Source organism: Macaca thibetana, chromosome 11 (genome assembly GCF_024542745.1).
Source record: "Macaca thibetana thibetana isolate TM-01 chromosome 11, ASM2454274v1, whole genome shotgun sequence".
Taxonomy (NCBI): Eukaryota; Metazoa; Chordata; class Mammalia; order Primates; family Cercopithecidae; genus Macaca; species Macaca thibetana.
Genome location: NC_065588.1, coordinates 52,612,125 through 52,622,201, shown reverse-complemented (window position 1 = coordinate 52,622,201; position 10,077 = coordinate 52,612,125). Strand labels below are relative to the sequence as shown.

The 10,077-nt window shown below is 46.7% G+C and overlaps 1 protein-coding gene across 1 annotated transcript; it reads left to right on the top strand.

Annotated features, from left to right (window-relative positions):
• The first annotated feature begins 810 nt into the window (after positions 1-810).
• Positions 811-5,888, top strand: CNPY2 (canopy FGF signaling regulator 2). Its single transcript, XM_050749204.1, has 6 exons — positions 811-1,116; positions 1,689-1,801; positions 1,961-2,076; positions 4,902-5,105; positions 5,262-5,358; positions 5,721-5,888. Exons 2-6 carry the CDS (start codon positions 1,714-1,716, stop codon positions 5,762-5,764), a joined length of 549 nt encoding a protein of 182 aa, XP_050605161.1. The 5' UTR covers positions 811-1,116; positions 1,689-1,713; the 3' UTR covers positions 5,765-5,888.
• The last annotated feature ends 4,189 nt before the right edge of the window (positions 5,889-10,077 follow it).

Genomic DNA, 10,077 nt, shown 5'->3' with positions numbered 1-10,077 from the left:
TTAGGGAACTGCTAGTGTGGGTTCTCTGGCTTCAGTCTTCCTCTCCTTCCTTTGAAGGTAAAGGTGCGGAATCCAAAGTTATGGATGTGAAAGGGTATAATTGGGCCAGGCGCAGTGGGTCACTTCTGTAATCCCAGCACTTGGGAGGCCGAGGTGGGTGGATCAGGAGGTCAGGAGTTCAAGACCAGTGTGACGAAGATGGTGAAACCCCCGTCTCTACTAAAAATACAAAAATTAGCCGGGCGTGGTGGATGGCGACTGTAATCCTAGCTGAGGCAGAGAATTGCTCGAACCCGGGAGGCGGAGGGTGCAGTGCGCCAAGATTACGCCACTGTACGCCAGCCTGGGCAATAGGGCGAGACTCCGTCTCAACAAAAGGAAAAAAAAAGGTATAATTATGCCTTTTCTGGGCAATGCTGGGTCTTTGCTGTAGCTGCCCAGTACCCTACGTCAGACTGAAGATGTACAGTACGGTTTCCCCGTTAATTGTGTAAGCCGACAAACTACAGGTCCCAGGATAGCTTGAGACCTGTAGTTGCTCACAAAGATGGGTCTGGTGCTGTGATGCTTCCTGGGAGATGTAGTTTCCTGTGTATTGAAACCTGGGCTGCTCACTGGCCTGCAGAGCCGTTTTGAAGGTCCTAGCCCACCTGAGTTGGCTCACGCGCACGACTAGCCGCTTCCACACAGTACACCCGGCCTCTGTCGTCTCTTAAGGCCACTCCTATTCTACGGCTCACCCCTGGAGGTCACGTGGAGCTGTTCGCCACGCAAGTCTGGGTCCTTCAGCGATTGACCGGGGTCCTTTCTATCCAGGAGCCGCTCCCAAGCTGCCTGTTCGCGCGAGAGTTTGGAGGGGCGGGTTTGGGGTCGGTGTCTGATTGGGGCTCGCACCGTAGCACGCTCGAGCCCCGCTTAGGTACCAGTTAGCGCCACGGGAGCTGGGTCAGGCGGTCGCCGGGACACCCCGTGTGTGGCAAGCGGCGAAGCGCTCTGGAGGATTCCGGACAGCCCTGCTCCCCGCAGCCAGGTGTAGTTTCGGGAGCCACTGGGGCCAAAGTGAGAGTCCAGCGGTCTTCCAGCGCTTGGGCCACGGCAGCGGCCCTGGGAGCAGAGGTGGGACGGATGCGAGCGGCGAGGTGCTGGGCGCTGAGGGTTGGGGATGGACTGGAGCGAAAGCAATGGCGGAGTCCTTAGAAAGGGGGCTGAGGTCCGTACGGATAATCAACTTACGGGCTGGAGATGGGGACGCAGGAATCTTCGGTGCAGGATCCAAATGGGCCCTAATTATTGAATGCTGGCCTCCTGGCCTGACTGAGAGCTCCCTGCTGGCAGTTCCCTAGTGCTTGTAGTCCTCGCGTAATCGCCAACTTACCTCCTGTAGCTGCCACAAAGCCCCGTGAACTCTAGGCATGCAGTGCTAAAGTACCAACACCTAGGGCCTCACCTTTCCACGTAGTGTCTGGGACTGAGCCCCAAGTCCTGAGCTTGCGCTCCCACCTACCGCCCTGGAGGAATCAGAGCCCTCAAGCGCTGGAACAGAGAAGCCCCTTTGTGTCCCGGCCATTTCCTGGAAAGTAGAGCCAGAGTCACAGTGAAGCCTTTGAAAGCCTTGGGGTGAGGAGTGGGGGGATCAGGGAAAAATGGAGTCGGCTTCTCACACTTGTTTTATTCCCACACAAACCCAGGTGGAGCGACCCCATTACGCTAAAGATGAAAGGCTGGGGTTGGCTGGCCCTGCTTCTGGGGGCCCTGCTGGGAACCGCCTGGGCTCGGAGGAGCCAGGATCTCCACTGTGGAGGTAAAGGCACAACAGGAAAAAGAAGTGGAGGAAGCAGAGCCTTGGGAGGGCATGAGATCCAAGGCCTGGGAGAAGGAGGAATGGAAATCCTGGGTTGATCCCATTCTCACACCCTACCCCCACCCTCTCCCCTGCTCCCATTCTCTCCTCTTCCACCAGCGTGCAGGGCTCTGGTGGATGAACTAGAATGGGAAATTGCCCAGGTGGACCCCAAGAAGACTATTCAGATGGGATCTTTCCGGATCAATCCAGATGGCAGCCAGTCAGTGGTGGAGGTAACTGTTACTGTTCCCCCAAACAAAGTAGCTCACTCTGGCTTTGGATGACAATTCGACTGCTTAAAAAGGACCTTAGTTTAATAGAAATGAAGAAAATAGACTCAGGGATATCTAAAAGATTTGGCTCTGTCTCATTTGGAAGAGGCTGCAGGCTTATTCCCCATGCACTTGCTTCCTGGCTCCAAACCTTAATACTTTGTTTCTGCTGTAGAATTTGTTAGCAAACAGGGAGTCCTGATCAGCCCCCTTTTCCACATCCACATGACTCGTTTTTACTGTAGCACTGTGGTATACATACAAACGTCCATTCAAAATCTGAATCAGAGCTCAAAATAAAAAATGAAAACTAAGAATAAAAGGTTTTATCATAATTAGGAAATTTTAGTCGAAAACAACACACATGTACACAAAGGTGTATCTAATAAGTAATATATAAGGCAATGTTAAGATTATGGTGCTAGCCTGGGCATCATGGCAAAACACCATCTCTACAAAGAAATGCAAAAGTTAACAGTGCATGGTGGCATGTGCCTGTAGTGACCGCTACTTGGAAGGCTGAGGTGGGAGGATCACTTGAGCCTAGAGGATCACTTAAGCTCAAGAGGTCAAGGCTGCAGTAAGCCGTGATCGTGCCACTGCACTCCAACCTGGGAAACACAGCAAAACCCTGTCTCAAAAAAAAAAAACAAAACCCAGCACTTTGGGAGACTGAGCCAGGCAGATCACCTGAGGTTAGAAGTTTGAGACCAGCCTGGCCAACATGGTGAAACTTCATCTCTACTAAAAATACAAAAAATTAGCCAGGCGCGGTGGCGCATGCCTATAGTCCCAGCTACTCGGGAGGCTGAGGCAGGAGAATCAATTGAACCCAGGAGGCGGAGGTTGCAGTGAGCCAGGAACACCCCTCTGCACTCCATTCTGGTTGACAAGAGCAAAACTCTGTCTTGGGAAAAAAAAAAGATTATGGTACCTTAATAGCTGTTGTCCACAGAGCCTACACTACCTCTTTAATACTGTGCTTACTGAGGATATTAGTCTCAATTTTTAAAAATTATTATTATTATTATTTTTCAGTCAGAGTTTCGCTCTTGTTGCCCAGGATAGAGTGCAATGACACGATCTTGGCTCACTGCAACCTCTGCTTCCCGGATTCAAGTGTTTCTCCTGCCTCAGCCTCCCAAGTAGCTGGGATTACAGGCATGCACCACCATGCCTGGCTAATTTTGTATTTTTAGTAGAGACAGGGTTTTTCCATGTTGGTCAGAATGGTCTCAAACTCCTGACCTCAGGTGATCCACCCTCCTCGGCCTCCCAAAGTGCTGGGATTACAGGCGTGAGCCACCGTGCCTGGCCAAAAATATATGTATATTAATGAGAACACATGGACACAGGGAGGGGAACATCACACATCAGGTCCTGTTGGTGTCTGGGGGGCTAGGGGAGGGATAGCATTAGGAGAAATACCTAATGTAGATGACAGGTTGATAGGTGCAGCAAACCACCATGGCACATGTATACCTAGGTAACAAACCTGCACGTTCTGCACATGTATCCTAGAACTTAAAGTATAATTAAAAAAAAAAAATTGTCTTCATCTATAGAAATTAAAAGTATAAGTTGATCAGGGTTAATCAAAAAATTCTGTTTATAACTTGGAGCTAATGTTAACCGTCTTGTTTCTTAGAATTGTACAATGAAGTGCCGGGCACGGTGGCTCATGCCTGTAATCCCAGCACTTTGGGAGGCCGAGGTGGGTGGATTACCTGAAGTCAGGAGTTTGAGACCAGCCTGACCAACATGGAGAAACCCCGTCTCTACTAAAAATACAAAATTAGCTGGGCGTGGTGGCACATGCCTGTAATCCCAACTACTCGGGAGGCTGAGGCAGGAGAAATCACTTGAACCCGGGAGGTGGAGGTTGCAGTGAGCCAAGATTGCACCATTGCACTCCAGCCTGGGCAACAAGAGTGAAACTCCATCTCTAAAAAAAAAAAAGAATTGTACAATGAGGTAAAATCAAATCATATATTTGAAACTACTGCCAAGTACAGTGGCTCATACCTGTAATCCCAGCACTCTGGGAGACTGAGGCAGGCAGATCACTTGAGTGCAGGAGTTCGAGACCAGCCTGGGCAACATGGCAAAACTCTCTACAAAAAAAATACAAAAAAGTAGCTGAGCCTGGTGGGGCGCACCTGTGAGAGGCTGAGGTGGGAGGATCACCTGAGCCTGGGAAATCCAAGCTGTAGTGAGCCTCAGTCATCACACCACTGCACTCTAGCCTGGGCAATGCAGTGAGGCCTGTCTCAAAAAAAAAAAAAAAAGTACTTTGAAACTATCAAGTAAACTGTACTAATTAAAAACTACACTAGGCCGGGCACAGTGGCTCACATCTATAATCCCAGCACTTTGGGATGCTGAAGCGGGCAGATCACCTGAGGTCTGGAGTTTGAGACCAGCCTGACCAACATGGAGAAACCCCATCTCTACTAAAAATACAAAAGTTAGCTGGGTGTAGTGGTGCATGTCTGGAATCCCAGCTACTCAGGAGGCTGAGGCAGGAGAATCACTTGAACCCAGGAGGCGGAGGTTGCAGTGAGCGAAGATTGCAACATTGTGCTCTAGCCTGGGAAACAAGAGCAAAACCCCATCTCATAAAAAAAAAAAAAAAAAAAAAAAAAAAACTAATTAAAAATTAAAATCAATTAGGGAAAGCTTTTTAGAATAGGTTGTTAGAGCTAGATTTGGAAAGAAAAGTAAGGATATAAATTACTAATGTACAGAGGTAGAAGAGAGTGACCCAAGGCTGAGGACATTTCTAGGTGCCTTATGCCCGCTCAGAGGCCCACCTCACAGAGCTGCTGGAGGAGATATGTGACCGGATGAAGGAGTATGGGGAACAGATTGATCCTTCCACCCATCGCAAGAACTATGTACGTGTAGTGGGCCGGAATGGAGAATCCAATGAACTGGACCTACAAGGCATCCGAATTGACTCAGATATCAGTGGCACCCTCAAGTTTGCGGTGAGCTATGGGAATCAGTAGCTGGTTCTTGGACATTAAGGGGTTGTTGGAGAACCAATTAGAAAGTTAGGCTGATATCCTTGTCCTCCTCTTTGGAAGTGAAGGCAAGAGGCCTTTTATTGCCCTGTGTCACCCATTTCTCCCTTGGGTTGGCAGTGTGAGAGCATTGTGGAGGAATACGAGGATGAACTCATTGAATTCTTTTCCCGAGAGGCTGACAATGTTAAAGACAAACTTTGCAGTAAGCGAACAGGTAAGCTGCCCCCACTTTATCTCCTGTTCTAGTAGCTCTGTGGAACCTGATATTCCCTAACTCACCCATACACCCCCATCCCAGAAACCTCTGGTATTAGCTCAAGAGCTGTCTTCCATTTCCCTTGGCTTAGAGACTTGGGGTGTTCCTACCCATTTTCTGTCAGCTTTCAGAATTTGTGTCCCCTTGACCCTGAGATACAGGTGAGAGGGCAGTGGGGATGTTTTATCATTTATAAGCATATATTCTGCAGAATGGTGGTTGGTGTGTGTTTGTGTCAGCTTGGTCTGGGAAATTTTCTCAATACTGGCACATATCAATATGAGAGTGGCATTTTCCTTTAAATTGTTTGCCATTTGCAGATCTTTGTGACCATGCCCTGCACATATCGCATGATGAGCTATGAACCACTGGAGCAGCCCACACTGGCTTGATGGATCACCCCCAGGAGGGGAAAATGGTGGCAATGCCTTTTATATATTATGTTTTTACTGAAATGAACTGAAAAAATATGAAACCAAAAGTACAAACTGTGTTGTCTTTTCATGCCCGGAATTGCCCTTACATTAAGCTTGAAGATAAGGAGTTATAGACAGGAAAGATAATGGAGGAGAAAGAAGAGTTTTGGGATTGACACAGGATAAAGGTAGGAGAGGCCTGAACCTTTAATTTTTCTATCTTTTGAAATTCCATTCCACTCATAAACTAGATAAGCTTTCAGTCAGTGCCCACTCAATACCATGTCTTTAAGGTCTAATTTTGGAGAAGAGAGGAACCTCCATGAGGAAGCAGGGGAATATAAGCGTATGGTAGTATAGAATTCTAGAAATCCTTTGTGTTCATGGCTGTTGAAACATAAAGTAAGACAGAGCTTGGTCTTGAAGGAAATAATGGACATGCATTATTCTTCCTTCCCTCCCCATCCAGATGGAGGGACCAGCAAGAACAGAGACAGGAAGGGGAAAATGGATGTGACCAACTCAGCTGAAAAGTAAGGGCTTTTTCGGATAGGGACAGACGAGGTAAGGAATGTTGTTTAATGAGAGGCCTTGCTTGCCAGCCTAAGCTTTTAAATTTGATGTCAGTGGCAATAATAAAGTATATCTTTCTTATCTCTATCACTAGCCATTGTCAATCTAGACTATAAGTCTGTCCACACTTCTGTGTGTAGAGATTCTAGACTGGGGCATAGGGATGAAAAACCTAAAAGATACCTTCTTTTGGAAACTTCTTTTTTTCTTTTCCTTTTTTTTTTTTCTAAGACAGAGTCCTGCTCTATCGCCTAGGCTGGCGTGCAGTGGCGCAATCTCGGCTCACTGCAAGCTCCACCTCCCAGGTTCACACCATTATCCTGACTCAGCCTCCCGAGTAGCTGGGACTATAGGCACCCGCCACCGCACCAGCTAATTTTTTTTTTTGTGAGACCGAGTCTTACTCTGTCGCCCAGGCTGGAGGGCAGTGGCGTGATCTCGGCTCACTGCAAGCTTCACCTCCTGGGTTCACGCCATTCTCCTGCCTCAGCCTCCTGAGTAGCTGGGACTATAGGCACCTACCACCACATCCAGCCAATTTTTTGTATTTTTAGTAGAGACGGGATTTCACCGTGTTAGCCAGGATGGTCTCAATCTCCTGATGTCGTGATCCACCCGCCTTGGCCTCCCAAAGTACTGGGATTATAGGCTTGAGCCACCGTGCCTGGCCCGCACCAGCTAATTTTTTTGTATTTTCAGTAGAGGCGGGGTTTCACCATGTTAGCCAGGATGGTCTCGATCTCCTGACCTCGTGGTCACCCACCTCAGCCTCCCCAAGTGCTGGGATTACAGGTGTGAGCCACTGCGCCTAGCGGAAAATTCTTAAATACCCTGATCCTGAGGTGTGGTTGTCTCAGGGTTTCAAATGGAATATCTCCCAGGAACACCTCAAGGAAAGAAGACCTGAATAAACATTTCAAAGGTTTTAAAAAGTTTAGAATCTAAAGGAACCTTAGAGGTTGTCTGGTTCACCTCTGCCCATTTTATAGATGAAGAAGCTGAGGGCCAGAAAAGCCACAGAACTTCATGAAGTTCTATATTTAATGGCAAAACTGGGTCTATAAGCTATCTTTCCCAAGTGTCAATCTGATCTAATATAGCTATAGTTTCTATTTTAAGTCTTTTTTTCCTAATAATACCTTGCACTAAGCCTGACACATAGAATGCATATATTCCACAAAGCTTTCTTGTACCAAAAATCTCTATGAAATCTGACACATTAACTAGAGCACAGAGCAAGCACTCTGATATTTGTTGTCAACTAATATCAACCTGGTGTTAATTCCATCTTCTCCCATCAGCCATAAGAAATGCTGTGTTCTCTCTAGTTTTCCAAACCAACTATTATAAACCTTATTTTTTTCTTCTATGATACATATAAGTAATAATTACATTTTTTCATGCCCCTGAAAGTATACCCAAGGTTCTGTCCATTTCCTGCTTTGTGCCTAAAAATTCCTTTCTCTTCCATCAGAAAGCTTATCAGAAGTATAAATGAGAGTACTCTTCAAGCCGAGTGCGGTGGCTCATGCCCATAATCCCAACACTTAGGGAGGCCAAGGTGGGAGGATCGCTTAAGTCCAGGAGTTTGAGACTGGCCTAGGCAATATAATGAGACCCCATCTCTACAAAAAATACAAAAATTAGCCGGCATAATTGTGTGCACCTGTGGTCCCAGTGACTCTGGAGGCCAAGATGGCAAGATCTCGAACCCAGGAGGCTGAGGCTGCACTGAGCTGTGATTGCACTACTGCACTCTAGCCTAGGCAACAGAGTGAGACTCTGTCTCAAATACAATAAAAAGAGTACTCTTCTGGAAACTTAAAACAGTTTTAATTTAGAAAACAAATTATTCATAGTTTTAAATAAATACATTTAATGTTAATCAGTAACAAGTTACTTGTGATGCACCTTACTGGTTTGTCGAAGTATAGCTGTTAAGAACTCTCCAGCTGGAGAGACGTTGTCATTGGTACACAAGGGTATGTCCTATATAGGGAAGGGTGGATGTTACCTTCTAGGCTTGATTAAGGATACACTTTGTGGGTTTTTAAATTTTTTTTATTTTTTCCTGAGGCAGAGTCTCGCTCTGTTGCCCAGACTAAAGTACAGTGGTGCAATCTTGGCTTACTGCAACCTCCACCTCCCGGTTCAAGCGATTCTCCTGACTCAGCCTCCTAAGTAGCTGGGATTATAGGCATGTGCCATCATGCCTAGCTAATTTTTGAGTTTTTTGTAGAGACAGTGGTGTTTCACCATGTTGGCCAGGCTGGTCTCAAACTCCTGGCTTCAAGTAATCCGCCCACCTCAGCCTCCCAAAGTGTTGGGATTACAGGCGTGAGTCACCGTGCCTGGCAGGAAGATACACTTTGCAAACCTCTTATTTTATTATTATTATTATTATTATCTTAGCAAGACAGGGGTCTTGCTCTGTTGCTCAGGCTGGAGTGAAATGGCATGATCATAACTCATTGCAGCCTCTAACTCCTGGCTTCAAGCAATCTTCCTGCCTTGGCCTCCTGAATTTCTAGGATTACAGGCAAGCACCACCATGCCCGGCTTTGCACATGTTTTAATTCATATCACAAGGAATCCATGAATTTATCTGAACCCTCTGGAGGTTCATTATAATAAATTATTATAGCCCAGTATTTGGTAGACCATATACTCTTAACCTTGTAAATCTGATTAAGCTTCAAATGCCTTCTTAATTTATCAGTAAAATGTTAGATGTTAATAAACACTTCCGAAGACAGTGTTAAATGAGGTACAGATATAATAGGAAAGTTTATTGTGTGAAAATTTAGTCCTTTAGAAATAAGTTTTAGGGCTGGGCGCAGTGGCTTATGCCTGTAATCCCAGCACTTGGGGAGGCCGAGGCAGACGGATCAGTTGAGGCCAGGAGTTCAAGACCAAGCCTGGCCAACATGCCAAAAACCCATCTCTACCAAAACACAAAAATTAGCCAGGTGTAGTGCCATGCGCCCGTAGTCCCAGCTACTAGGGAGGCAGAGGTTGCAGTGAAGATTGCGCCACTGCACTTCAGCCTGGGCAATAAAGTGAGACTCAAAAAAAAGTTTAGGCCAGATGCAGCAGCTCACACCTATAATCCCAACACTTTGGGAGGCTGAGGCAGGAGGATCATTTGAGCCCAGGAGTTTGAGACCACCCTGGGCAACATAGGACCCTGTCTACGCAAAAAAATTAGCTGGGTATAGTGGCAGGCAGTCCTGTCTACTCAGTAGGCTAAGGTGGGAGGACTGCTTGAGCTAGGGAGGTCGAGATTGCAGTGAGTCACGATCTCGCCACTGCACTTCAGCCTGGGCGACAGAGCAAGACCCTGTCTCAAAAAAAAAGAAACAAAAAAAGTGACGTGGCATGATCTCGACTCATTGCAACCTCCACCTCCCGGGTTCAAGTGATTCTCCTGCCTCAGCCTCCCAAGTAACTGGGACTATAGGCGCCCACCACCATGCCCGGCTAATTTTTGTATTTTTAGTAGAGGTGGGGTTTCACCATGTTGGCCACACTGGTCTTGAACTCCTGATCTGAAATGATCCACTCACTTTGGCCTCCCGAAATGCTGGGATTACAGGCATGAGCCACTGCCTGGCCAAAAAAAAAAAAAAGTTTTACAGAATTTTTTAACTTAAAAAGGATTCATAGGTACAATATTCCTTTAAATATG

Excerpts from the sequence above, each read along its gene's own strand:
- CNPY2 (XM_050749204.1), top strand. The coding sequence starts at position 1,714 with ATGAAAGGCTGGGGTTGGCTGGCCCTGCTTCTGGGGGCCCTGCTGGGA. Across the intron at positions 1,802-1,960 it reads CCAGGATCTCCACTGTGGAG|CGTGCAGGGCTCTGGTGGAT; the intron begins GTAAAGGCACAA and ends CTCTTCCACCAG. Across the intron at positions 2,077-4,901 it reads GCAGCCAGTCAGTGGTGGAG|GTGCCTTATGCCCGCTCAGA; the intron begins GTAACTGTTACT and ends GGACATTTCTAG.